The sequence below is a fragment of the Labrus bergylta genome, chromosome 8, assembly GCF_963930695.1.
Source record: "Labrus bergylta chromosome 8, fLabBer1.1, whole genome shotgun sequence".
Classification (NCBI taxonomy): Eukaryota; Metazoa; Chordata; class Actinopteri; order Labriformes; family Labridae; genus Labrus; species Labrus bergylta.
Window position 1 is genome coordinate 12625693 of NC_089202.1, and position 27496 is coordinate 12653188.

At 40.6% G+C, this 27496-nt stretch overlaps 4 protein-coding genes and 1 long non-coding RNA gene across 9 annotated transcripts; 4 read left to right on the forward strand and 1 right to left on the reverse strand.

The window, feature by feature from the left end:
* The first annotated feature begins 65 nt into the window (after nucleotides 1-65).
* smpd5 (sphingomyelin phosphodiesterase 5) lies at nucleotides 66-4131 on the forward strand. 2 transcript variants are annotated; one of them, XM_065958195.1, is made up of 8 exons: nucleotides 66-258; nucleotides 1563-2461; nucleotides 2571-2646; nucleotides 2730-2870; nucleotides 2986-3075; nucleotides 3176-3239; nucleotides 3343-3502; nucleotides 3725-4131. In XM_065958195.1, the coding sequence occupies exons 1-8, from the start codon at nucleotides 219-221 to the stop codon at nucleotides 3842-3844; spliced, it is 1590 nt and encodes a 529-aa protein (XP_065814267.1). In that variant the 5' UTR covers nucleotides 66-218; the 3' UTR covers nucleotides 3845-4131. The 2 variants fall into 2 exon arrangements, with proteins under 2 accessions (XP_065814267.1, XP_020492791.2); XM_020637135.3 differs by having other exon boundaries at nucleotides 105-258; nucleotides 1238-2461.
* A 427-nt stretch (nucleotides 4132-4558) lies between these two features.
* malsu1 (mitochondrial assembly of ribosomal large subunit 1) lies at nucleotides 4559-6424 on the forward strand. The gene is made up of 4 exons (XM_020637137.3): nucleotides 4559-4952; nucleotides 5595-5770; nucleotides 5851-5932; nucleotides 6047-6424. The coding sequence occupies exons 1-4, from the start codon at nucleotides 4649-4651 to the stop codon at nucleotides 6199-6201; spliced, it is 717 nt and encodes a 238-aa protein (XP_020492793.1). The 5' UTR covers nucleotides 4559-4648; the 3' UTR covers nucleotides 6202-6424.
* A 4289-nt stretch (nucleotides 6425-10713) lies between these two features.
* On the forward strand, nucleotides 10714-12105 carry LOC109986473 (peptide YY-like). Its single transcript, XM_020637139.3, has 4 exons — nucleotides 10714-11017; nucleotides 11159-11341; nucleotides 11448-11537; nucleotides 11957-12105. Exons 1-4 carry the CDS (start codon nucleotides 11013-11015, stop codon nucleotides 11979-11981), a joined length of 303 nt encoding a protein of 100 aa, XP_020492795.1. The 5' UTR covers nucleotides 10714-11012; the 3' UTR covers nucleotides 11982-12105.
* Nucleotides 11343-13883, reverse strand: LOC136179888 (uncharacterized). Its single transcript, XR_010666813.1, has 2 exons — nucleotides 13391-13883; nucleotides 11343-12022 (listed from the first exon to the last, which is right to left on the reverse strand). It is a non-coding gene; the product is annotated as an uncharacterized lncRNA (long non-coding RNA).
* LOC109986483 (protein PALS2) lies at nucleotides 13064-27470 on the forward strand. Of its 4 annotated transcripts, none has more exons than XM_020637152.3 (14): nucleotides 13064-13245; nucleotides 17146-17231; nucleotides 17766-17890; nucleotides 18657-18775; nucleotides 18953-19105; nucleotides 19762-19911; nucleotides 20156-20383; nucleotides 21344-21475; nucleotides 22303-22405; nucleotides 25368-25439; nucleotides 25550-25711; nucleotides 25804-26006; nucleotides 26089-26217; nucleotides 26327-27470. In XM_020637152.3, exons 3-14 carry the CDS (start codon nucleotides 17851-17853, stop codon nucleotides 26501-26503), a joined length of 1668 nt encoding a protein of 555 aa, XP_020492808.1. In that variant the 5' UTR covers nucleotides 13064-13245; nucleotides 17146-17231; nucleotides 17766-17850; the 3' UTR covers nucleotides 26504-27470. The 4 variants fall into 4 exon arrangements, with proteins under 4 accessions (XP_020492808.1, XP_029133766.1, XP_020492809.1 ...); XM_029277933.2 differs by having other exon boundaries at nucleotides 17774-17890; XM_020637153.3 differs by lacking the exon at nucleotides 17766-17890.
* Nucleotides 27471-27496: the final 26 nt, after the last annotated feature.

Genomic DNA, 27496 nt, shown 5'->3' on the forward strand with positions numbered 1-27496 from the left:
CTAACAACAGGTCGACTCAGGTAAGCGCTTCTGCCAGACGAGCTACAAACCATGACGACGTCACAGTGGGCGTGGCTTCACAATGGCTCGAGCCTTTTGGAGCACGGTGGTCTAATGTTCAAAGGGGGACCACTTCACTGAACTGTTTCACAAGAAAGGACATTTCCTTTAGAATATGTGACTAAAATAAATAAATACATGGGCAGCTCGCTCGCGGTATGGACTCATCAGACGGACTGCCCCAGCTTCCCTGCAAAGGTAAGACTGTGCACTGCCACGTTAGCTGAGTCTTTTAAGCTAGCATGGCAACAGGACAGGTGACAGCTGTCTTATAACTTCAAATGCATTAATCATTAAATAAGTCTGAAGTTTCAGCAGCCGCTTGGTATAATGGCAAAGGGGCGATATGTGATTATACACAACGACGATAAAAGCAGCTCCGGGGTTTTTAGAGTATTTCTAAATCATGTATTAAGTATAATTTAGCTTAGCATGCCTTTCAACAGGCGATAACATGATTGGCGACATCCACCTCACCTACCTGTGTGAGTGACGTGATGACGCAGGAAGCTCGCATGACTTAAGCATGACAAAGAAACTCAGGAGGGTTTAATTCATAGCAGCTATACTTTCGGGTGGGTCTGCAACTTCCAGGTTGTAATCTGGTTGGTTGTATGGCTGTGTCGAGATACTGTCATTACACACTGAAACATAAAACTACATAGAACATTCAGACTACTGCAATTCTTCTCATTATTTTCTCTTAGTTACTGTATTGCTAGTGACGAATTATGTTGGGGGAAAAAAATCAGTCGAGTTTTTAAAAAAATATTTGCATTATTGGAACATAAAGACACAAATGTGCTTAATATATCCACACACTCTGAAGTGTGGTGTTCAGACACACTGTTGTAGTTTCATGTCTGTAGTAAGGGTTAGGGTTAGTAAGGGTTACTGTGCAGATGGTGACGGCTGTATTATAAGCTGTTTACGTTGTGTTTTTCTCCGTGCCTCCTTAAGTCATCATACTGCATTGCATAATCCTGCTGTGTGTAAACCAGCCCGATCTTCCCTCTGTATTTCACAGCACTGTCAGTGCAGTTTTTACAGTGGCATGCATGGGCTTGAACTAAACGCGAGAACAAAAAGCCCATCATTCTTGAGAACCCATGCAGGAATGTCTGGCTTTTATTCACTAAAACAACCATGTCATTACATTTATTTGTTTGTGTCTTAGTGTCCATTGGAGCCCATGAAGGAGACAATTGGCTTTGGAAACAGGCTTGACCACCCAGTCCTGTTGTGTTTCATCCTGATTGTTGCATAGGGAAGGGCAGGAATGGCCCTGCAAGCGTCTCCATTTCCTAATGGGTTTGTTGCATGCCTCCATGATGTGGGATGGGCTTTAATCCTGCCTTGTTTCTGGTTTCTTGATCGCCTCATTGCTCTGTTTAAGTCCACCACCCTCGAGAAAAGCCAGCGAGTGGAGCAAGAATGCTACCTCCACCCCCTCAAGGTTTTCTTCGGATTTATTCTCTTATTCATTCTTTTTCTTGCTACAGCACCCTTTGCCTTCCTGGGCTTTTTGCTCTGGGCACCGCTGCAGGCCTGCCGAAGGCCATTTTGCTACCATAGAGAGATACCCTCCTCACCGGAGAGAGAGATACACAGGGGCTTTGAGTTGGTAGGAAAGGCATCATTTGGATTCGCCACAGCCAACCTGTGTCTCTTGCCTGACGGCATTGCTCGTTTCAACAATTTGGGGCACACCCAACACAGAGCCGCAACAATTGGTCAGCACATTGTGCATGGTGTGTGCAGACCGCATATCCGCATCTTTGTTGACTCCCCCAGCAGTTGTGGTACTCTCAGTCCCTCCAACAGCATACTACCAGCAGGTAACTCATCCACATATGGGGCTACGGATAGGCAGACACAGCCCCCAGTAGTTAATCATCCAGACTCAACTGAAGGACACGTTTCTATCCCTAAGACTAATAGTCATGTAGTTTGTGATCCCTGTGATGATACAAAAGAGCCCTCCACTGAGCCACCTTCAACCCTTTTTAATTCAAATCAGAACTCCAACCAGCAGGGTGAAACAGGGCACCGTAGTGCCCCCCGAGCTCTTCTCTCTCAGGGTCTCCGCCAGCAGGACAACCCACCCTGGGAGGTGTCGTCTTTGTTTCCTGCCAACGTGGACATTCTGTGCTTAGAGGAGGTGTTTGATAAAAGGGCAGCAAAGAAGCTCACCGAAGCACTGAAACCAGTGTTTGGACACATACTCTATGATGTTGGTGTTTACGCCTGCCAGCCACCATGCAGCTGTTCCTCTTTCAAGTTCTTCAACAGTGGCCTGTTTGTAGCAAGCCGATTCCCTGTGCTAGAAGCCCAGTACCACTGGTTTCCAAACGGCAGTGGGGAAGACGCACTGGCTGCCAAGGGCCTCCTTTCTGCCAAGGTAACATGCCAGTATTAAGTTGCTATTGATCAACACAGATATGTCACAAGTAATGCTTTGTTCATACTATGAAAACAACTTATATTATTGATCTGTTTTAAATTTTCAGGTGCTAATTGGGAAGAATCGGAGACAGAAGAAAGTGGTTGGCTTTTTTAACTGCACACATCTTTATGCACCAGAAGGCAAGTCAACATTTCTAAGTCTTGTCAAAATAACAAACATTGTTACAGTCTATAACAGTTGGTCTTTATTCTCTTAAAATCAGGTGAAGGAGAAATTCGCTGTGAGCAGTTAAACATGGTAACCAAGTGGATTGGTGATTTTCAAGCAGCAAACAGACTGCCTGATGAGGATGTTGCTTTTGACGTGCTATGTGGAGATTTCAACTTCGATAACTGCTCACCTGGTGTGTTTCTGACAAGTTTCTTCTCTTGGTATATTATTATAATATTGATTATGATATGCTCTCTTGACTAAAAGGTAGTTTTAAAAATATTTATAACTTTATTTTGTTTGTCTAGATGACACCCTGGAACAGAGTCATTGTTTGTTTGAGGAATACAGAGACCCGTGCAGGGCAGGGCCTGGAAAAGAGAAGCCATGGGTCATAGGTGCATACTTTATTAATTATTCAACCACAGTCAGTACTGCATGCAAACAAGTCAAAATGAGGACAACCACCGCATATGTCCTTTGTGTGCTTCTGTATAGGTACTCTGCTGGAGCAACCCACGCTCTATGAAGATGACATAAACACCCCAGAAAAACTGCAAAGGTATACTCTGTTCCAATTCCTGAAGCCTCAATAACCCATCACATACTGTATGCAGCTTCTAACTGAGGCTGATGTAAAGATCCCCTCCGTCTTCTTCATGTAGAACTCTGGAGAGAGAGGAGCTGAGAAAGCAGTATATCTCCCCTCCTGTTCCTGCAAAGGGTCTTAAAATGGATTACCCTGAGGCTGACCAGCCATGGATCGGACGTCGAATAGACTACATTCTGTATCGTGAAAGCTCCATCTCAAAGAACTGTAGAACGGTGCGTGTCGCTCTATGGTTTTACTCTCTCCTCCTCTCTGCCTTTTCCTTCTTCCATACTTCTGTCTTTTTCTCAAATATATCACACATTTTTTTAAAAACATTTGCACTTGGCAAAAGTATTAACAGTCAGTTATTTATAGATGTGGTCTTAACATACTAATCATTCCTGTTAGAGCAGTATTTTGATATAAATTCACACATTCTATTTGTTTCCACACAGGAAATTGAAGAGGTGACCTTTGTTACCCAGCTGGCTGGCCTTACAGATCATATTCCTGTGGGCTTGAGACTAAATGTGACTATGGACTCTGACAGTGCTGAAGAACAAGGGCTAAAATGAACTCAGAATCATAAAGGGAACAAAATGTACTGAAACGTACACTGCTCTGATCTATACAGGCATCACTATGTCTGCTTTACATACTTGAATTTTGATTCAATGACAATGTACAGACCAATGAGCTGATACCTCAAGACATTCAAGTTTTACAATGTTTACAATTTTATATGTAGAGGTGTGTCAATGACAATGGCATTGATTTTGTAAAATATAAATATATTTGTAGGATTTTTCATTCAATTTTCATTTTTTTCCTACAGAAATAAATTTTAAATAATTGATTTGTATACCGTGTCTCTTTCTTTTTTATTGTCCATCAGTTTTCATTTTCAATAATTTGATCACAACAAAACAAAGACAAAGACTTTCAAAGACATTTGCTGCTCAGAGGGACAATTAACAAAACAGGGTGAGCAAGCATTTCCAGATGTACCTGGTCTATATAATACCTTTAGTATTATAAGCAAATATTAAACAGGGTACACTTTTAGTTATTAGATGTGTAGGGCCATTGTTGCGGTTATTTCTCAGATTTTAAGCAGTATCCGCAGGCTAAGTCTTAACAACACTGCAACCACTAATCTTGTAAACCATACGGATTTGCTAGTCAGCAGCCTGAGATTTAAAGTCAATACCGTTTGGGGCCAGTAGGGGTCGCTCTTCATATATTTTATTCCCGAAACCAGCGAAGGAGCCGTATGAACCAATCAAATGCCAAGGACGAAATCTACTTCCTGTTTATAGCTCGGTGTTGCTCGTGTGTGTCATTTACTGTGATATTTTCACGTTGTTAAAGATAGAATTATGATTAATCTCAACCACGCAAAGAAACTAATGCTTTCTGCTTTTAAAGGTAACGCTGTGTTGTCGCACAGCGTTGTTTGTAGAAGTTTCAGTTCGGTCCACAAAGCTCGTTATAACAGTCTGAGTCTACCTCGACGTGTGGCACCATATTTATCCTCACGTTGGCTTTTTGTTTTCAGCAGTCACCTGGACACAGAAAGATTGTACTCACAAATGTGTAGTGAAAACAGTTCAATTAAGAGCACTGTTCTCTTACAAGAGGAGTCAGCTGAGTTAGAAAGGGACCACAGAGACCACAGACAAAGTAAGTAACTCTGTTATGACCTATGAGAGGGTTATTTGATTTCATTTATATCATCTTAAAATAAAAAAATAAGCCAGGTTCTAGTTTGGTAAACTTGATGATATTTTTCATGGAGTTGGATTTTAATAAAATGAAATAAATGATAATAATTAGATATTTTTTCAAGTGACCTGACCTACATAAAAAAAATATTTTTAATATTCTATCTCTTAAAATGAGACTGAATTGTATTCTACATTACAGTAAAAGTTCTAACTGGACACCGTGTGTGTGTTTGAGTTAGACATTTGAAAACATTTAATTAATAAACTAGAATGTAATAAACAAGGAACCCTGAATTGTTGGGCTGGGAAAGGAGACTTCCTCTAATCGTCAAAAACCTAAAGTAAGATAACTATCATTCAAGAAAATCATCAGTTTGTCACTTGGGAGCTGCTCCAGTCAGAGCACGTTGGACCATTATAACTGAAGAAGTGTCCACACAGTTAATCGATTAACACAAAAGATGTAGAGTAGATGGACTGATCGATTAATTAATTCAGATTTAGGATTTGTGACTTCCTTTTCTTTCCGTTTGGAAATTTTGATAAGCATTTATTTCCTGAATATTATTGACAACATTTTTCTCCTATTTGTCTTCAGAATCTCCCGAGACTTTCTCGCTTGACGTTCTGGTGTCCCTACTTCGTCAGGAAAATGCAGTGGACATCTGTGTGATTAAAGTACCTGAGGAGATCAAATACACAGAGAACTTTATTGTTGTCAGCGGTGTATCATCGAGACACCTCCGTGCGATGGCACTTTATGCCATTAAAGTGGTAATTTACATTGATTTTCTTATTGTTAAATGTTGATATGGTCAATGCTTTTGCAAACTAACAAAATGATTTTTCTGCAGTACAAGTTTCTGAGGAAAGAAGGGGAGCCAAATGTGAAGATTGAAGGAAAGAAAGCAGACGACTGGATTTGTATTGACTTTGGTATGAAAAACTTAGAGATCCTTTGTTCTAATGTTCAATTCAAACAGTTGATGTGAATTTATAATCCCTATATAGTGGCTAGTTGTGTTCACTTTCCCGTTCTTTCTGTATCAGGGAACATGGTCTGTCACTTCATGCTACCAGAGAGCAGAGAAGTGTACGAGTTGGAGAAACTCTGGACTCTCCGCAACTTTGACGAGCAGCTGAAGAGCATCCCCGCGGAGACACTACCAGAGGACTTCATTTATGATCCTGAAGTCACAAAGTGAAAGCACAGGACAATTCATTTCTGTATGTCACAGAACTATCTACATACTTCTTTGCTTCACCTTTGAAATGAAATCTTTAAGAAGAAAAGAAATCTCTGGACTGAAACAACACATTTTGTGTTATGAGTCCAGATTAATGCGGTGAGTTTTTGAGTCTGGTGAAGAAAATCTGTATGTTCTATCATGTTTTGATTGTTAAAATAAATTATTTTAATACCAAATATATTGAATTTACTAATCACTGTTTTTACTCAGCCACATATGAATAGTATACAAAGAAATATGACTAGGTTTTTAACTACATTTACACATACAAGGACTTTGACTTGGTGTTTTGGTGCAAAACAATTAGCATAGGAGTAGAGCAAAAACAGTAAAAGGCTATAAAACAGCAGTGCTCCTGCTGACAGAGGACTTTAATAGAATTAGATAATGATATAAGATATGTGGTAGAATATAAAGAACACAAAATGTAAAAAAAAAAAAAAAAAAAAGGTGCAATGGAGGAGCTGTAGTGCAGAGTGTACATTTTGACAGTGTGTAGTGTAAACTGACAATCCTTGAGCCCAAGGCGCTTTAATGTAACGCATACAATCTGATTAAGCCTTCACATCACTAATGGTCTCTCACTGTGGGGCTGGATGAGATTCTTTGTCATGTGGGGGGGTGGGGTTAGGCGGGGGCTGATGTGTATATATATGAGTTATTAAGAGGTACAGTCTGTAGTCTGCCTGTTCAACCCTTCAACCAACCAGCTGCCAAGTGACTGAGTACTCAAATCTGTGTGCAGATGTTGAAAGTTGGAGGGATACATGTTGCATAGTTTTAAAAACGAGTAGTCATGGCAAAGAATGGCCCCGAGTCTTTTTTGTAAGGTTAAATTCAAGACATAATTTACATTATCTTAAGATATGCAGTGGACATGCAACATGAAGTCTCCTGGAAAGAAATATTGGAGAAAGTTCTAGTAGAACTTCAAGGTTGTAATAATAATAATAATAATAACTTTATTTATATAGCACCTTTTAAAAACACAGGTTTACAAAGTGCTTTGACAAACAGCAAGAACAAAGCAAACTAAACACAGAAAAACATTAACAACAGTAAGAATATAACAGATGCAAAATACCAAAAATAATTAAAAACAATTCAACAGAAAAGAACCCAAAGTGCACGATACACAACCAGACATATATAACCCAACCATCATAAGAACCATCATAAGAACCCAGGAACACAAGAACCCAACAACATGAGCTGAGACCAAGAGGACCAAAGATTTAAAAAGATGTAAGAAACTAAGAGATAAAAGCAAATAAAAAGCAATGAGAAGGTAAGCGCAGTAAAGGAAATAAAAACAAGTGGTTAAAGGATCAAAAAACCCAAAACTATAATATTAATAAAAATAAAAATTAACTATAAATACGAAACATAAACAGACAAAGTAAGTAAGATAAGAAATTACCAAGTTAAAACACAAGAGGAGATTAAGATATGAGCATAAATACGAGATAAGACCATAAATAAAAGACAGTAAGAAGTAGAAGAAGATAAAAATAGTAAAACCAGTAAGAGAAGACATTAAGAAGACGACATCACATAAAAGCAAGTCTGTAAAAGTATGTTTTAAGAAGGGATTTAAAAGAATTGAGGGAGTCTGCGAGTCTTATCTCCTCAGGGAGGTCGTTTGTAAATCACAGTACAGTAGTAAGTACATGTTCTCACCTTCTACCTGAGGTTCCCACTCACCGAGCAGCATGTTTGTAGAGAGCAGGTACTTTTTTTTTATACAGAAATGATCATGTGGGGTCATCAAAACAGGCCTCTCCACTTATTGCAAGTCAATTGCACCATCCAGGTAAAAGGCAAGTTGTTGCTCAAAGTATATGGTGTGAGGTGGATTCACTCAGCACTTCGGTGTGCTAAAAGATTGCTCAGTGGATCTGTAAAACATGTGGGTGTTCAGCACTTGTGTTATACAAAGAGCCTCCACAGTGTGTGTTGGCTGATAAACAGCAGTTAGGATGCTGTGCTATACCAGACCTTAAGATGAACTGCATGTTTTGATCATATGGAACTGTTAACATTTTCAGTTTTTTACTAAAGTTAGTTTCTACCAACGCCTCGTGTGACATCAAATAGAAACAGATGTATTATAATTAAAACCTGTTGTTTTTATTGTGAGTCAGAGACTGGAGATAGAGTCAAACACAGCCACAGAAGCTCAGAACGGACAAAGTTCATAAACACACATTATACCCTCCTATCGTCTTTGCGAGTGACCACTCATCTTGATGGAATTGTTGCAAGTCCAGCTGGATAGAGCATTTGCTAAATGTTAAAAAGTAATGGAGCAAGAGATGCCTTCATGGAGCCTGAACAGATTTAAGTTCCCCCTTGTGATTGTGTTGTTTTTACATGCTGCAAATGTCTAAAAATGAAGAATCTCACACTTTACAAAGACTTTCTGGCTTTTCACTCGCTTTTAACTTGCACTACTAACTACTGCACTATTGTCTTATTGAGCCTATCAGTCTTTGCTTATTTATGTTTATATTTAATGTTATACTCTTGTACACTGAGAGCAAAAGTTCAGCAAAGCATACACGGCCAATAAAGCTGATTCTGATTCTAACTGTTAAATAACTACATTGCACCGTTTTTTAATTTTTAATTTAGGGATAATAGTTGTTCATATTTGAATAAAAATGCATTGAATGAAAAGATCAAATCCTTCACTAAATCTTTGGCCCTTCTGAGTCTTAGCAGCTGATTGGAGTGGATTAACTAAATGGCTCTAGAGGGGGACAAGTGAAAGAAATGACTCCAGAGTTGCTACCGTGGCTAATGTTCCCATTATCTGCTCAGCCATTTCCCCCCACTGCGGTGTGATGGTTTGAATATACTTGATGATGGAGGACGTTGTAAAGAAAACAGAGCTTCTTGAAACCTGTAGAAGCCTCTATACGCAGTGAGGATTGTATTGTTAGAGTTGCAGGTTCAAAATGAGCAAAAGAAGCGAGTGTTTAGGTTGTTTTGTTTCCAGTGAGGGTTTCTGCAGGTGGGTTGGAACTTGGCCGCAGTCTCTGTTGCTCTCTCAGTGGAGGGAGGTTTATGACAAGTTCTACCAGAGAGCCCTTCAACATTATCAGACATGGCACTGTGAGGACTCTGTGCTTTATCCACCTGGTCCTCATTTATCAGCAAAGTACTGTGCAGGCGTATGTGACTAAAGTCTTCAAATCAGGAGTGGATCCATACAGCACATTCATTTTTTTTAAATACAGATGAAGAAAAGTTCTTTAAGAAAATATTGTGAATATAAAAAGGTATACAGTAATAGTTGTATAGCTTAGCTCTCTAGGAATGTTGAGGCATTCCTGTAAACTGATTTGTATTGACTGTTAAGAGAGTAGCAGGGGAATAATACCCCGATCTGTGCCGTCTGGTGAAATCATTTTAATACGTAAACCTCTTTATGCTGGATGAATTTTGGCTTCTAGTGTTAAGGTTTTTCAGTTGTGTGTACTTTCCCTGCAAAGACTTTTCCTGTGGAATGGACTTCTTCTTGTCAGACTGTCACAGGAAACAACAGCATCAATCTACTGTCACATTTCAGAATAGAGTGCTCTTCACAGAAAATAGACGCCATTAAAGTCAACTTACCATTTAGGGCCTGAAAGCTTTTCACACTCTATCAATGGGAATTGAAAATGTATAGTTAGAGCAATTTTGCTGCCCAGTTTTATGGTCTGGAGTGATTTGCAGCTTGGCTTGCTAGTTTGGCCCAAATGGTTGAGACAACCACATGTCAGTCAGAAGTGTTTCAAGAGCAGGGCAAGTGTTGTGCTTTTAAAAAAATAACACGCTCAAGGGAAAGCAACGTTCCCAACATCCATTAATCAATTTGAGTTTTTTTTTTAAATTCTTGCTAATGACTTTTTACCTTAACGAACATTTGATGGCATTAATATTCAAGTCATTATGAGATGACACAGCAGCATTAAAGGCGCCTGTGAAAGTGTGTGTGTCATACTTTGACTGTCTGTGGCAAGCAGAGAAAAGTTTCTCTTTAGTGTCTCAACCAGCCAAATTCTCAATAAAACTGATGGTGTGTAACTTGTAATGCCTGATGAGGGTCTGCTGTTTTCACATTAAGTTTAACTATGTTAGCGTTGCCAAGATTGTGTCGGGAAAGAAGTGAGTCTGCATCATCAAAACACGCATTTATTTAATAAGGCTTTCACAATCTGCTATCAATCATGCAGCTGTTGGAATTTAATGAAAAATGCAGGAACTGTACAAATGTGACTAAAGTCAAAACAGCTTTGTTGCAAATGTATATGAATTGTATTGCGCACCTCTGTGGATTTATGTGTAATTAAATAAACTAAATACTTTAAGGAGGGTAATAAAACTGAGGAATAATTCAATCATGCATGTTGACTTTCTGCAATAAAACATTAATGCATTTTGTTTTAATTAATTTAAAAAATATACAACCCTGACATGACCAAAATCAATTTGAGTAAATAACATTGTAACTGATTTAAAGCTGTCACACTTTACATGTTTGGGTCTTTTCACAATATTATATTTGAGTATGTCCGTTTGATTCACCACTGAGACGTTCAGGGACTACTGGACTAATGAGGCAAGGGATATTTCTCGAGAGTGCCCTAAAAGTGAATGAACCACGCCCCCCTCCCCATCCGACACACGCTGTATAAAACACAGCCAATGTTGGGAATTTAAACAGAGTTGCCTTGACCAGAGAGTAAACTGACTGCGGCAGCTTTTTGTGATACGATATGACGTAAGCTTGTTTTTTCAAACCTTTTAATGATGGAATATCAGTCCAGTGTGGCGCTTCTGTTTCTGATTTTTTATCATTGTCAAAATGTTGATAACATATTTTTATTATGCTTTTTGATGATTTATTCTCTCAATGATCCAGGTTTTCCTCAAGCTCTGTGATGTTGCTGAGTATTGTGGCTCTCTGCCTGCTGGCTTGTATTCAGTCTGGGATAAATGCATATCCAGCCAAGCCTGCTGGTCCCCGGGAAGGTGCACCACCTGAGGAACTCGCCAAATATTATTCTGCACTAAGGCACTACATCAACCTCATTACAAGACAGAGGTTTGTTTTTTTTTGTTTTTTTACATACATTAATGTTGGGTTGAGAAAATGTTGATAGTTCATGTGAACAATCACTGACAAACTGTTGTGACTCTTTCACGCCGAGGTATGGGAAAAGAAACACCCCAGATACTGTGTTTTCAGATGTGTTGATGAGAGAGAGCACCGAGAGTATCCCAGGATCAGCCTATGCCAGGTGAAATATTTTAAAATTAAAGTTTTACTTCATTTTCTTTAAAATCTGGTTTTATATTTAGTTTTTATGCAATATAATGATGCATCAGAATCAGAAATATTTTATTATATTGCATAACCAAACATGCAGGAGATTCTACAAGACATCAATCTTTTAAAATACTTCACCACAACAGCCATAAAATAATCTAATATTGTATCTTGAATATATATTGAAGTATCTTCATTTTATGTTAGCACAGAAGTGTTCCTTTTAAAGGTTGTTGTATGCATTGATCATTGATTTGACGTTATTAAAATGCGTTTATAATGTTTGCCTACCTCTGTTATGTGAGTGGGGGTAGTAAAACACTTAACATGGTTTTAATGTTTGTCAAAAAAAACACTTTTTACTTGAAATGTTACTTCCTTCTGTTGTAGGTATGACGAACTGCCCCTGTGGTGATGCTGCTGGAGCTGTTGACTTCATCGGAGCTGCTGCCATGACTGTAAACAAAATAAAATGAATTTGTACTGCATGTCTGTAATGCAAACACTTCAGTCTGTTATATAAAATTTAACAGAGCCTACCCACTGTCTCACTCGCTTGATTTTACAAATATTATCTGTTATTTCTTAGCATAATCAACGCAGTAAATGAAGCATGCTGAAAGTGTTTATCACGAATGGAGTAACAGCGCCCTCTACTGGTGAAGAGGCAACATTTATACATTTCACAAGTGGGGTAAATAAACATCTAAAAGATCATGTTTGCAGTTTATCTTCCATATGGTGGCAAGTAAATTCGATCCTTTCTATGAGTTCACCATAGTTTTTTTTATTTTATTTGACTTTTTACACAAAGCCTACCGACGTTTACCTGCAGCTTGCCTCAACAGATTAGCAGTCTAATCCCATCAAGTGACCTGGATACATCAAAAGAGAATCACGCAACACTGAGAATTTGGTAAACTTTTGTAACACTTGGTCCAACCTACTACCTCTTTTTTTTTTTTTTTTTTACTGTGCATGCTTGCAAACTGGTTTTGTACAGAGAAGCCTCAGCAGCTGATGGGTGTTGCAAATTATTTTATTTATAACCAGATGTGGGTGTGGACTATCACTAGTGGTAATTATAATAGCAAGATCAACAGTATTATTTTCCCTCATAGGGTAAGTGTTTCCCAAGAGTTTTAAAGTTGAATATGTTATATCACTTACAATAATTAAGCTATTCATTGGAAGCATGATTATTATATTATATATATATATGTTATGTATTATATTACTGGTGCACCATTCTAATAGTGCTTTGTTTATCAACATATCCACTACAGTGTGAAGTCCTCATAGACACAAACACTGTGAGTGTGAACAGTATTTCACATTTGTATTTAGAGGTCATTAGGCTTATTAGGAGGGAAACTATGCTAAATGAAACCAGTGGTGCTGATCCCGATCATGCATTAGGCTACAATCCACATTGCAATATGAGAGTGTGCTGTGCAGGACTTGAGTGAGATTGAGTTGAAAGGTGTTGGATGTCATTAGCATAGCAGTGTGTGCCTGGACGGTGAGGAGAGGGGCAGCAGGAGCAGGCACACTGTGCAAATGCTTTAAGAAGTACATTCAAGAACTATTGCGCAAGTCATCAGCCAACAATGGATTTATGAAATGCGATAAACAATGTAAGCGTGACTGGGTGCTACTTACAACAACAACAAAAAAAGGTAAATAATGATTCATGTATTGAAGTGACTTTGGCAGCGGCTCCACCGTGGGACCCTCTGCTCCACCAGTTTAGCTAATCTGAGCCACATTAAACACAGTTAGCTACTTGCTAATTACTTGACTTTAAGTTACTTTTTTTATTACCTCAGTTGTTCTTCTTCTTCCTCTACACACAGGAGCAACAACACGGAGGGCTTAGCCGTGTTGATACGTTAGCTTCACTCTTTATTGTGTCGGCAGTAGGCTGACAAATACAATATAAACGTAAAGCGCACACCAGTATTTGCTAGCGATAATTAGCATTGCTAACTTGCGTGCGGAATGAACTACGAACTAGTAATGACTAACACCAACTTTGCGTTGAATGAACACGAGTGGAATTAACGCGAAATGCGACGTGACATCATATATCTGCGGGGTTACACATTCAAGCAACTCGTAATGTTGTAGAATCGACGCCGAAATGTTTATCGGAGCTGATAAGATACCAAAGGCTAGTTATCAGGTTTAGCCACACGCCGGCAGTGCGCATGTACTGTGACAGACAATGTTTAAACAACTGGACAGAAATAATATATTGTTTGTTTCATTGTGGTTTGTCAAACTTCGATTAAGAAGTAAAAGTTAGCAACTTATCTGCCACCATGAGCACCTAGCTACCTGCTGCTGCTCCTCGTGTGTTTGGTGAGGGAGGACTCAGTGTGTCTGTGTCCTCTTGGCTCAGCTGTGACACAGCATTCAACATTAGATCATGTCTTAAAATAACGGTATACAGTCAAATATCGGGGGAATATCACGTAGAAATGGAGAAATGCACACTTCTGAGGTGTTTCTTCATAATGGCACTATAGGCCTCGTTTCCTCTCACCCCAGAGGTTACCTGGTATCACATCTGACAGGGTGTCATTTACAGACTGACTGATATCTGAGTCTGAAATTGATTTGGGTGTTAAAAAAAAAATATTAGCCCTGTTTGAGATTCACAGGCCTTGAAAAGTTCTAATTTTGTCTGTTTTGATTTTCTAAGAGAAATGCATTTTTGCAGATTTATTGCTCACTGAATGGGTTTCCTAACTTCTCCAGTTGCTCTGGTTTCTGTAAGCGAGCAGTTCGATGGCTTTTAGGCGTGGGAATATTAATGGCTATTAATATAATAAAAATATTGAAACGTGGCGGCCATGAGGCGATATAATATCGGTACACAAAATATTGCAATACTATGCTGTATCTTTTTTCCCCCTGCCTTATTTTTATTTTTGTCCATGCCTTATTTTATAGGCTAAACCATACATTATAGACATACCTTTCTGGTGAACATCTATTTTTCTGTATAGTAAGCCATCTGTTTTTGATAAAACACTATTTTGGAACTCTACTGAGCAATAACAACTATTTATGATGACAACAAAACAAACATTTGTTGCAATCCAGTGATGTCTTATTTAAATCAGAACCTTTGATCTGTCAAGTCATTTGAACACAATTATTGCTTTGCAGACTCACTCTTATCTGAGCCAAAGGTCTGACTTGATCTGACTTAGTGGTAGTGATGAGTCTATTGAAATGGAGTGCGGTCATGGGATTTACTTGGCCAGTATTCTGAATAATTGCAGCACTACAGTAAAACTGGATGAACAGGAGATGTCAAGGAACCAGAGGCAGATTGGGGTAGAGAGACGCTTAATTATATGCATGAACGCTTGGTTACATTGTAACCTTGGTTCTCTGAGTGAAGAGGTTGTCCCTTCACCAAAAATATTTCCTATATGGGAATTGATTAAATTCAGGACATCTGATGTGGACAAAATCTTTAAGACACACCAGTCCCGTGGCTGCATGCGAGAGTACAAAAGGCCCATGTACGCATGCTCCGGTGATTTGTTGATTGACACCGTATCCGAGTGCCGTCTTTGTGAAGGGACAACCTCTTCACTCAGAGAGAAGGTTGTCCCTTCACCGTACATATTTCCAGTGTGGGACCCTTTAAGACACCCCATGAGGAGACCGATGAGTAGACAAGAGCAGAACTGCCCTCAAGACACCAACTGGTCCCCAGCTCTGATATGTGAATGAGAACCTGGCGAACAGAGATAGGCGTGACCACGTTGCCGCCGCAAAGACCGTAGTGAGAGTAGCTCCCCGCCAGAAGGCCAAAGAGGTTTCTAATGGCCTATGTGGAGTGCGCTCTAACTGTTCCCGGTGCCTCAGCACCCTCGATCGCCTGCTGTATCGTTTCCACATCCAGGGGGCCAGTCATGACTTGGACACCGGCTCGCCCAGGCACTGGGGTTTAAAACGGAGAAACAGCTGATCTGGTTTCCTATGTGCCAGTTTTCGCTGCAGGTAAAAACTAAGGGCTCTGACTAGGCACAGCCCAAGTCATCTCGACCCTCCCTCCCCGTCATCCTGACGGAGAGGTCTGAGCTCCACTGCCTGGCTTTCTTAAGGAAGCTACATGGCAAACATCACCGAAACAAGGTTGTTTACAGTGAAATGCCACACTGCGCTGTACCTTATCACTAGGTCCCAACGGGACTTGAACTCAGATTCAAAGTCCAGAGTGCTAACCACTTCACCATGGAACCAGTCTTCTTCTTTTCCAGGTGAAGTCTGAAAGTCTTTGGCAGAAAGGCATGAAACAACAGCAGCTTGAGCGTGAGGACAGAGCCTGAAGCTCACCCACTCTCCTGGCTGATGTTATCGCTATGAGGAATGCACTGACCAGAATGGAAGACAATCCTGCTTGTCTGGGCAGAAGGACTCAAAGCCAGAGTTCCCATGGCAATCCGTTCATCAGTGGGGATTGCTGAGAACCAAGGGATGGGAAACTGAATTCCCCATTCTTTGGGAGGGGCCGCCAAAATCGAAGAAGCTGCTGACCATGGCAGACTCACTGGACGAGATCAGATCTATGTCTAGCCCAAGCTACACCAGTTACCTTCAGCCTTCTAAGGGTGAAGTCTCCAGCCCTAAGGGAAAGGGCTCCTTGATGACCTGATAACCACTTCTGAGTGTAGAAGGCCCAGTGCATGTACTGTACGTCTCAGCTGATATTTGCAGAACTGTACTGGCAGTCCTGACATTACCATAGTGACCATTGAGACATGGGCGGAGCTGTCTGCGGGCAGTGAGAACAGGCCCCAGCCTCAAGCCTCTCGTGCCAAGTAAGGCCAACAAGGTCCAATTGATCCAATAGCCAATCAATAGCCCTCGTGGATAGCGATCCAGCCCCATTTAGTTATGGGTTCGTGAACACCTGCTGGTGATAGACCATTAGACTACTAGTCACTACTTCCAAGAGCATGCTGTACTCACACCTCGGCTCTATAGAAGATACCGGGAGACGGAGAAAGCTTCCACCAACTTCCACAAACCCCTGTGCCCAACTGCGTTAGCGGACTGCACTAGCGGAGCGGATCACGCTATACAGTTGTAGGCACCCCATGCCGGTTTACCGCAGCCAAGAGAGGAAAACAACCCCAGCTAAGATGCTGAGGTCCTCCACTCCTTGTACAGTGAAGACAAGAAAGAACAGCTATCCTGAGAGGGGCACGGTCGCCAGCTCTCCTTCCTGCCCAAGGTAAGCGGATACTATCTGCTGTATCTTTCCGTAACGTTGTCCTCTATGATTCTGCTCTCGCGTCGCACGTTTCCTAAGTGGAAATCGGTGAACCACCGGAGCATGCGTACATGGGCCTTTTATACTCTCGCATGCAGCCACGTGAGTGGTGTGTCTTAAAGATTTTGTCCACGTCAGATGTCCTGAATGGAATCAATTCTCATATTGGAAATATGTTTGGTGAAGGGACAACCTCGATACAATAGAGAACAGCTTCTACCAATACCTGGGACTGTTGGGAAGGATACAATGTTTTTTCCCTTTTATGTGTTCTCTTTAGTCCAGACGTACCAGATGAGTTTTTCTGTAGAAAACGTGGGTCTCCCTATTGGAGTGCTGACCTGATGATTTAAACACAGTTTGTAGGTGAGTGTTTTTTTGTGTTACCTTTCTCGTTACTTTTTGGTTGGTTAAATTAATTTTGTTGACAATGTGTGGATGTAGTACACTGCTGTATTTATCGTTTTTTATACAGTTCAAAGTAAACATGTGATCAGGGCTGCCTAGACTCCAAAAAAACAACAACTTCATATTTGTTTACCTACACACCACATGCTGTTTTTGCCTCACTCTGTTTGGAGATCATGTTTGTGCAGAGTCCCCAAGGGCCTCCCCTTGTGTGTGGCTGGCACAACCTTTAGCCAGAAAGATGGGAGACTCATCATTTGTCACTCAATGGCTCTCTTTGTCATCCCCTCATTTCACAAGAGCCCTCTGTGCTAGCATGCATAAAACCTGAAGACAAACAAATGTTTTCTGTGATAATCTTTGTCCCATGCATTTATACTGCATTTGTTGCTACTAAGTATTAGCTTGATTAATTTTCCAAACTTGGCTTGCACAGTTTGGTGATCTTAGCAAGTAGTATACTGACTTGAGTTGGTTTCCTAACTTCTCCAGCCCTCCAGTTGCTCTGGTTTCTGTAAGCAGGCAGTTGGGTGGCTTTTGACCGTGTTAAGAGAGTTTCACCGTCCTGAGCTGAGGAATGTTAAACATGACTGTGGCCAACGCAAAGTCTGGCACAGGTAAGCTATTAGAGATTCAGTGCTAACTAATCTTTGTCACAGAAGATGTTGTAGTGTTGTCTAAAAATGTTGACATTTGCCGTTTCATTACCATTTGAATGGTCCAGTTCCCATTACCCACAGTTATTTGTGTGGGTATGTTTTCTGCCGCCTCTCTTTCAGTGTCCTGTCAGTTCTCAGTGTTGTCTGCTTTTTCTGGGGAAAATAGACAAATAGCCTCTATTCTTCTGAACAAAATCAATTAAAAGCATGATGAATCCATTTGACTCGAAAAATAATCACTGAAACGTACAGATAAAGATCATGTAGTTTTAATTCTATAGTTTCGAGCTGGCTGGTTTATCAAACTGCTAGCTCTGTGCGTCAGGGTGTTTTGCTATAGCTTCTTGCTGTTTGCTTGGCGTCCTTAGGGCACAATGCAGATCTGTTGGTCGAACAATTCCCTTGTGCCTCTGTGTACTTGTTGCTGCTGAAATGGAAATAAGGGGTGTTGTCTCTGAATTGGCCCATTGATTGGTTGTCTCCTTATTGTTTATGCCGGGCAAAGGATTGTTATAATCAAGTTATTTTGTTGTTTTTTCCTTAATCTTTCTTTGGCCCAGATGAGTTAATATTTTAACTGTAGCTGGTATTGAGTTTAATTTATGACAAACAATTATTCCCTACAATCACAAAGCAGTTGTTTGTTATGTTGGGCGAAATAAAAATAGATTGATTGGAAGTCTTTTAAGCACAATCCTTGACAGGATTATTTCTTACTTCTCAGCCATGCAGCAAGTACTTGACAACCTGAAGGACTTGCCACCAGGCACAGGAGCAAAAGATATTGACCTCATCTTCCTCAGAGGCATCATGGAGAGCCCTATCGTCCGCTCCCTCGCCAAGGTAACACAGACTCTCTTAATACTCCAGCCTTCTGTAGTAAACAGTAAACACATCAAAATCATCAAAATCTTAACATTTGACCAAAACGCACAACTTTTCTCACCCATAAAGATGATAACGAGTTAACTCTTCAGCTGGATAAAATTAAGTATTTTAAATGTGTATTTGTTTGTCTAGGCCCATGAGCGTCTTGAAGAAGTGAAGTTGCAGGCTGTGCGGGATGACAACGTTCAGCTAGTCACAGAGATCCTGGATTCCCTCAATGACCTGCCGCAAAAGGATGCTGCCTCTGCAGAGCTTGCCAAAATCCTCCAGGAGCCTCACTTTAAGGTGTCTTAGACCATTCTATTTGTGTAGCAATATTTTGCTGGGTTTAATCAGGTAAAAAAGACAAGACTTTTTTAGAATATATTGTCCGGCTCTATTTTACTCAACTGAGAGCAGATGTAAAGGAACTTTTTATTACAACCATGCCTGATATTCTGTGAAGCTCAGGAGGTCAGGCAGCTCTGCTTGTCACCCTGAATGTTCCCCACCACTTGCAAGCTTCAGCTTCCCCTTGCTAGAGGGGAGGGGTGTATTTTCTTTGGCCAATAGCAGACTGAGTTATGTGGGTAAAGTTAGGGGGAGAGTACTTTGTCAACTTGTGTTTCAGTAAATTTATCCACAATTGCTGAAGCAGTTTGTAGTCTCTGACCAATGCGAAATCTTTTTATGTGGCTGCAAGGGTAATGTATCTTCTTTATATATCAGTTACTCATCTGTCAATGCTGTCATAAAAGTGTCTTCTTATAAAGGACTGCTGAAGTGATTTATGTCTTCACTCTTACTGTTAGATTTAAGTATGATGAATAGATTGTTGTCTGACAAAGGTTTTTATGTTGAAGAACAGCTATTATGAACCATGTTTTGTTTTATTTATTTCTGTATTTAACCGTCTCTCTCCCCCCCCCTTTTTTTTTTTTTTTTTTTTTTTTTTACCTCAGTCTTTGATAGAGGCTCATGACAAAGTGGCAGCAAAGTGCTTTGAAATGCCCCATGCTGCGGTCAACAGTGATGCCATGTTGAAGAGTTCTCTCATGCCAGCTGATGCTGTCAGGATGATTGGCATCCAGAAGAAAGCTGGGGAACCTCTGGTGAGTTAGCCATGCATGTACATGTATATTAACCACAGACCCTGCAGAAGAAACATAACGCTCCAGTTAGGCTGTAACTGTTGTTTTACACATGTCTTCTTTCATTGACTGTCTGTTGGAACAGGGGGACTCTGTATTACATAGTGACTCGACATGAGTTGGTTTGGCACCACAACCACATGATATAGAGCTCCTGTCTGATTTATGAAGTGCAGAATCATGAACGACTCTTACTCTGTTTCAGGGGGTGACGTTCCGTGTGGAGCAGGGAGAGATGGTGATTGCACGGATCCTGCACGGCAGCTCAATTGACAGGCAGGGCATGCTGCACACAGGGGACATAATCCGCGAGGTGAATGGTCGGGAGGTCGGTAGCAACCCCAATGAACTCCAGGAACTGCTGAGGGACTGCAGCGGGAGCGTCACACTCAAGGTCCTGCCAAGCTATAGGGACACACCGGCACCTCCACGGGTAAGGAAATGGAGGTTACTGTCAAACTATTCTGTTAACGAATCCTTTCACTTCAGAAAACATTTACAATATTGACTACTGTGACATTCTCGTGAGTTCTGAACTTGGGTGAAATCTTGAATGAGGAAAAACAGGATGTGTTAATGTGTAATTTCAACTTTGCATAATGCTGTTTGGAGTTCAGGGATTGGTTGAGAGCTGCCTGACCTGTGTGATCTCAGAATGCCAGCCTTCTGAAAATTGAGCCCAAGGAAGCTCTATAAATAACCCTTCACACACAACCCTTCACACACTATCTGGGACACCAATCTATTCACTGTAGCCCCCCACACACACTCACACCCCCTCCGTCTTACAGTAACAGGCACACACAGCAGCTGACACAGAGGAGCACAGTTTGTAGGGTTATGTCAGACACTGACCTTTGTGCTGGGGTGGATCCAGTGATCTCATTCTACTGTTTGGTTAGGTGCATTTTGGGTTACATGTTGTAACTTTTTAAATGAATCAAGCTCTAAGCGTTCAAGTCAGTTAAAAGAAATCCTCTGATTCCCATGCACACAATATAACATTGTGTGATCATGTGGTTAAAAATGACTGCTATTTTTTAAGGTGAGGTTGATGTTCCTACACTTCCTTTTCAAATAAAAACCTGATCCTGAAAGACGTGGTTAAAAATGATTAAGCACAATGCAGAGGGTATAAGGGAACTTGGAAGCTCATAATATTTTGCCTAATCGAATATAACACGTGTTGAGTATAAAGGAAAGGAAATGGACATGCTGTTATGCCAATAATATTATTTCAATATTGAAAAAGCTCCCAGACACATTACTGTATTAGTGTGTTGTAAAGTCATGTCACTGGTGAAAGGTGTTACTACATATTTTTATAAAGGGTTTAAGGTTTTAAGTCTTTCCTGTGTAATAACCAAAATCTTGTTTACGTCCTTTGTTGTAGATTTATCTGAAGCCACACTTTAACTATAATCCAGCCACAGACAACTTGATCCCCTGTAAAGACGCAGGCCTGGCCTTTTCCAAGGGAGAAATCCTTCATGTGGTCAACAAGGAGGACCCCAACTGGTGGCAGGTGAGGAGGCAAGTTTTGTGTTGAGCAAAAAAAAAAAAAGTTTAGTAAAGTTTTATTCAAAAGCTACTTCATTCTGAGGGATGGAAAGATGTGGAGGAGGATGTTTCTGACAAACCTAGGTGCTGTATTTGCCTTCTATTAGCCTTGTCACACAAAACTCCTGAAAATGTCCCTACATGTTTGGGGTGATCTGAATTTGTGAATACAAAGGCTGAATATATCACCTGACTATTCATTTTTTTCCCCCCGGCCAGCTCCTTAGTAAAATATCTGAAAAAAAGTCAGGGAGAGCCCATGTGTGGAAGCAGAAGGTAATAATCAGGAGGAATCACAGCAAGCGAGTTCGTAGGGCAGGTGATGTTTCTATCATGGTGCAAAACTGTTTCGATCTTAATGCACGCAAGTATATGTAGCACATTTCAGCAATAATTCAATTCAAAGTGCTTCACAAAAGACATCAATAGTATCATGACAAAGAGAAAAAGAAACATTTAAAAATCATTAAAACAAACCATTAACAATGTAATGAAGCTATAGCATACTCCCTGCTGATCCCAGATATGTTCCTGTCTACACTCTTGTTAATACTGTAAGAAGGTCAAATTACAGATAACATTTGTAATGTCTCTAAAGGCAAAATTGTTATAGTGTCAGAGTCGTATGCTTCATCCACCAGCTTGGATATATTGTAAACATTACTGATATACCCAGCATCCCCCCATTTCAGGACAGGCTGTCCTGAAGTGTCAATATGTGCAATGTGCTCAAGTTTAATATTTAAACTTATTTTCTCTCATTAGTTCTCATTTACTTTGATTTATGCATAGGCATGCAAAGTTGTTGGTGGAGCCACAGGTCTCATTCCCAGCCAGTTCTTGGAGGAGAAGAGGAAAGCTTTTGTTAGAAGAGACTTGGATACTTCTGATACAGGTAAGTACAAACATACTAGCTGCATCTCAAGTCTCTTAAATGGTGTCTCCTCGCTCCTCGGTCAAGCTGGAAGTAGTTCCGGACTCCCACATGTTAAGGTGTGTTCCAAAGATCATTCTAAGGTGTTCGAGCTAAGGCCTCAAAAGCACCCCCTCCCTGGGTCTTAAGTGTGGAGTGTGGAACAACCAACCAACAACCAGCTCTCTGTGGACCTCAGAGATCTGCTGGGAGTATATGGCCATAGTTATTTGAGGTAGGCTGGTGCCTGACCATGCAGGGCTTTAAAAGAAAGAACAAGAATCTTGAATTGTATTCCAAAATTAATGGTAAGCTGCTATAAAGAAAGAATTATATTATATAGTAAAAACAAGAGCTAACCACACAGTTGACATGATGATGACAGAAGACATAGACACTTGCCAACTGAAACAGATTGCGCAGAACAGGTTTAACAGACAGAGAAAAGGAACAAAGTTGTTTCCATTATAATGGGCACAATGGCATAAGGTTCTAATGTAATATCCTCTGTTTTATTAGTGTTAAGTTTTAAACAGTTATCTGCCATCCAATCGTCAATAGTGCCAACACAGCTCAGTAGAGTTGACCGTTTGGAGACATTTTGAGATGTAGAAGATATACAGTGGGTACGGAAAGTATTCAGACCCCTTTACATTTTTCACTCTTTGTTTCATTGCAGCCATTTGCTAAAATCAAAAAAGTTCATTTTATTTCTCATTAATGTACACTCAGCACCCCATCTTGACAGAAATGACAGAAATGTAGAAATTTTTGCAAATTTATTAAAAAAGAAAAACTGAAATATCACATGGTCATAAGTATTCAGACCTTTTGCTGTGACACTCATATTTAACTCACATGCTGTCCATTTCTTCTGATCCTCCTTGAGATGGTTCTGCTCCTTCATTGGAGTCCAGCTGTGTTTAATTAAACTGATTGGACTTGATTAGGAAAGGCACACACCTGTCTATATAAGACCTTACAGCTCACAGTGCATGTCAGAGCAAATGAGAATCATGAGGTCGAAGGAACTGCCCAAGGAGCTCAGAGACAGAATTGTGGCAAGGCACAGATCTGGCCAAGGTTACAAAAGAATTTCTGCAGCACTCAAGGTTCCTAAGAGCACAGTGGCCTTCATAATCCTTAAATGGAAGAAGTTTGGGACGACTAGAACTCTTCCTAGACCTGGCCATCCAGCCAAACTGAGCAATCGTGGGAGAAGAGCCTTAGTGAGAGAGGTAAAAAAGAACCCAAAGATCACTGTGGCTGAGCTCCAGAGATGCAGTAGGGAGATGGGAGAAAGTTCCACAAAGTCAACTATCACTGCAGCCCTCCACCAGTCGGGGCTTTATGGCAGAGTGACCCGACGGAAGCCTCTCCTCAGTGCAAGACATATGAAAGCCTGCATAGAGTTTGCCAAAAAACACATGAAGGATTCCCAGACTATGAGAAAGAAGATTCTCTGGTCTGATGAGACCAAGATTGAACTTTTTGGCTTGAATTCTAAGCGGTATGTGTGGAGAAAACCAGGCACTGCTCATCACCTGCCCAATACAATCCCAACAGTGAAACATGGTGGTGGCAGCATCATGCTATGGGGGTGTTTCTCAGCTGCAGGGACAGGACGACTGGTTGCAATTGAAGGAAAGATGAATGCGGCCAAGTACAGAGATATCCTGGAAGAAAACCTCTTCCAGAGTGCTCAGGACCAGACTGGGCCGAAGGTTCACCTTCCAACAAGACAATGACCCTAAGCACACAGCTAAAATAACAAAGGAGTGGCTTCGGAACAACTCTGTGACCATTCTTGACTGGCCCAGCCAGAGCCCTGACCTAAACCCAATTGAGCATCTCTGGAGAGACCTGAAAATGGCTGTCCACCAACGTTCATCATCCAACCTGACAGAACTGGAGAGGATCTGCAAGGAAGAATGGCAGAGGATCCCCAAATCCAGGTGTGAAAAACTTGTTGCATCATTCCCAAGAAGACTCATGGCTGTACTAGCTCAAAAGGGTGCTTCTACTCAATACTGAGCAAAGGGTCTGAATACTTATGACCATGTGATATTTCAGTTTTTCTTTTTTAATAAATTTGCAAAAATTTCTACATTTCTGTTTTTTTTCTGTCAAGATGGGGTGCTGAGTGTACATTAATGAGAAATAAAATGAACTTTTTTGATTTTAGCAAATGGCTGCAATGAAACAAAGAGTGAAAAATGTAAAGGGGTCTGAATACTTTCCGTAATTGAATGTCATCTGCATGACAGTTGCAGTAAATATATTTCAAGCTGTTTATTTATTATGTGCCTGAGTGGAAGCATGTGCAAGGCAAAAAAATATTGGGCCCAGGAAAGAACCTTGGGGAACACCACAAGCCAGGGATGAATGTCAGGAAGTATGTAACAGTCTTAACGAGTAAGAGGGGACCAGTCTAAAGCTGAACCAAAAATACCCACCCACTTGCTGAGTCTCTAAACAAATATACTGTGTTCCATGGTATTGAGAGCTGCACTGAGATCCAGCAAAACCAACAATTCACAGAAGAAACAGATTGCAGGGTGTTCCTCATGTACAGGTGTTCATCAGGTTTCATACAGAGATTAATCACGGTTACTCTGTGCATTTTAATAAGAAATACTGTGCTCATTGGTGCTGCTGAGTGGTGATCAGTAGTAGAATCACACACGGGTGTCGCTTCATGTGACGCTACTGAGAAAATTACACCTTTTGTCTCTTAAAATGTATTTCCTCATTCCTTCTACTTATTCTTCTCTACATGCATCTCTGGTGGGAGGGACTAAGAACCAAGTGAAGGAATGTGAGGGATGTATTAAGAGACCTGGGATGTACCCAGTATGTCATTTTCACATTGCTCTTGTTAAGTCATGAAACTGCCTTTCAGCACCACCTTGTGGTAATTTTATTCAACTTTTTTTTATCTCAGGGATGCTCTGTGGAACTCGAACTGCGAAGAAAAAGAAGAAAAAAATGATGTACCTCACTTCCAAGAATGCAGGTCTTTATTAATCTTGATACAAATGTGTTTTTATACAAGAGATTTACTGTGAAGTTCTAAGTCTATTGCTGACTTTATGGCACTCATCCTGCATGTGTTGTCCTGAACAGAATTTGACCGTTATGAGCTGCAGATCTATGAGGAGGTAGCTAAGATGCCGCCTTTTCAGAGGAAAACGCTGATTCTGATTGGAGCTCAGGGAGTTGGGAGGCGAAGCCTGAAGAACAGACTCATTGTCTTGATCCCTTTGCGATACGGAACCACTGTACCCTGTGAGTGTGTGAGGTAGCTTAGGTCGTTACATTGTTCCATCAAGTAGATTTCCTGACTTGGTTACGTGACCCACCTTTCCTTATGTTTCCAGTCACGTCACGACCTCCAAGGGAAGAGGAGAGAGACGGACAGAACTACTGCTTTGTGAAGCGGGAAGTGATGGAGAATGACATCAAGGAGAGCCGCTACCTGGAGCACGGTGAGTACGACGGCAACCTTTATGGCACCAAGATCGACTCCATCCATGAAGTAGTGGAATCAGGCCGGACCTGCATCCTGGACGTCAATCCTCAGGTTAGTCAAATGCACATGCTCTCAGTATGAATACTTTGTTTTTACTGCAAGCTTTGTCTATGATGTTACTTTCTCTGCTCAGGCCCTGAAATTGTTGAAGACTGCTGAGTTTATGCCATTTGTGGTGTTCATTGCTGCTCCTGAGCTGGACACACTAAGAGCTATGCACAAAGCTGTGATTGATGCTGGACTTAGTACGAAACTACTCACAGTAAGTTTTGAGAACTCCTGTTAATGATGATGGAACTTTCAGTGGTCATTACTCATGAAAGGTTGTTGCATGTTTTTTTTTTCTAATGAGCTGAATCCATCTGTAACAGGAGAACGATTTAAAGAAGACAGTGGATGAGAGTGCCAGGATCCGCCGTGCGTACAGCCACTACTTTGACCTCACTATTGTCAATGACAATCTAGACAAGGCCTTTGACACACTGCAGGAGGAGGTGGAGCGATTATTTGTAGAGCCACAGTGGGTTCCAGTCAACTGGGTCTACTGAGCTTCACCCTCAACTGGACATGCACAGCTGTCTGGAATGTCAGGGTGGATTCAACACACGGACAAAGTGTTGGACATCAGCCGTGTGTGAATTTGAGTCTTGCACAAAGCTGCATCAAAGCTAAGTCACCTTGATCTGAATAGCCAGATTCTTTTCTTAAAGCACACTATGCAACACACAACATACAGGAAGTGTACTTATTTATTGGCAAGATATTTTTATAGGATACATTCTATTCATGTGGATTTGAAGACAAATACTGGCCCCTATGTCGGTTTATTGAAAAGAAAATTCATTTTTTTGTCATGTCCAGGTTTTTTTTTTTTCAATCTCTATGTAAGATGGGTAAATTATATTTATTCTGCAAATATGAGGAGGGCTTGCTCATTGAAAAGAACAATACCTCAGTGTTACCGTTTACAGTACATATGCCTCCAGTAATTCATCTCGTGTTGTCATTAATATACAAGCTGTCTTTTCAAACTTCTCTCATTCACGTACAATAGTGTGATAATAATATTGTCTCCTTTTTATCCTCAGGGCTTAAGTAATGCTTTGAGTCTTTGCAGTTCAACCTCATTAATGGGAAATGGCCAGTTACAGTTTGATGATATACAGAAGAAGTAGTAGTGTAGTGTTAACCCAAAGTATGTCTCTCTTTCTCTCACTCAAGCACAACACATAACTTTTTTTTTTGTTGTTTGTCAGACTTTAGAATCATGTGAGTGTCTCTGACTGCTCAACCCATCGTGGTGCTGCGTTTGTGTTTGTTTGGAAAAAAGAAAAACTTTCCACAGGACTCGTTAACAGGGTACTGCATCTCAGAACCATCCCTTCTTGATGTGACGTAACTAAAACTGAACCGTTTTAAAGAGTTCCATTCATATTAACTTAATGAAGAAGTATTTTAAGAGACGTCGGGTAAGATGTATTTTCAAATGTCAAATAAATAACTGGTGTTTTGTAATGATCTGCTTTGAGCTGGTTTTGTTT

Bases quoted from the DNA above. Each gene is read 5' to 3' on its own strand.
- smpd5 (XM_020637135.3), top strand. From the start codon at position 1,340: ATGGCCCTGCAAGCGTCTCCATTTCCTAATGGGTTTGTTGCATGCCTC. The intron at 3,076-3,175 runs GTGCATACTTTA...GCTTCTGTATAG, and splicing joins AGAGAAGCCATGGGTCATAG to GTACTCTGCTGGAGCAACCC. The intron at 3,503-3,724 runs GTGCGTGTCGCT...GTTTCCACACAG, and splicing joins TCTCAAAGAACTGTAGAACG to GAAATTGAAGAGGTGACCTT.
- malsu1 (XM_020637137.3), top strand. From the start codon at position 4,649: ATGATTAATCTCAACCACGCAAAGAAACTAATGCTTTCTGCTTTTAAA. The intron at 4,953-5,594 runs GTAAGTAACTCT...ATTTGTCTTCAG, and splicing joins CCACAGAGACCACAGACAAA to AATCTCCCGAGACTTTCTCG. The intron at 5,771-5,850 runs GTAATTTACATT...ATTTTTCTGCAG, and splicing joins CACTTTATGCCATTAAAGTG to TACAAGTTTCTGAGGAAAGA.
- LOC109986473 (XM_020637139.3), top strand. The intron at 11,342-11,447 runs GTTTGTTTTTTT...TTTCACGCCGAG, and splicing joins AACCTCATTACAAGACAGAG to GTATGGGAAAAGAAACACCC. The intron at 11,538-11,956 runs GTGAAATATTTT...CTTCTGTTGTAG, and splicing joins CCAGGATCAGCCTATGCCAG to GTATGACGAACTGCCCCTGT.
- LOC109986483 (XM_020637151.3), top strand. From the start codon at position 13,185: ATGAAATGCGATAAACAATGTAAGCGTGACTGGGTGCTACTTACAACA. The intron at 18,776-18,952 runs GTAACACAGACT...TTGTTTGTCTAG, and splicing joins TCGTCCGCTCCCTCGCCAAG to GCCCATGAGCGTCTTGAAGA. The intron at 26,007-26,088 runs GTTAGTCAAATG...TTCTCTGCTCAG, and splicing joins TCCTGGACGTCAATCCTCAG to GCCCTGAAATTGTTGAAGAC.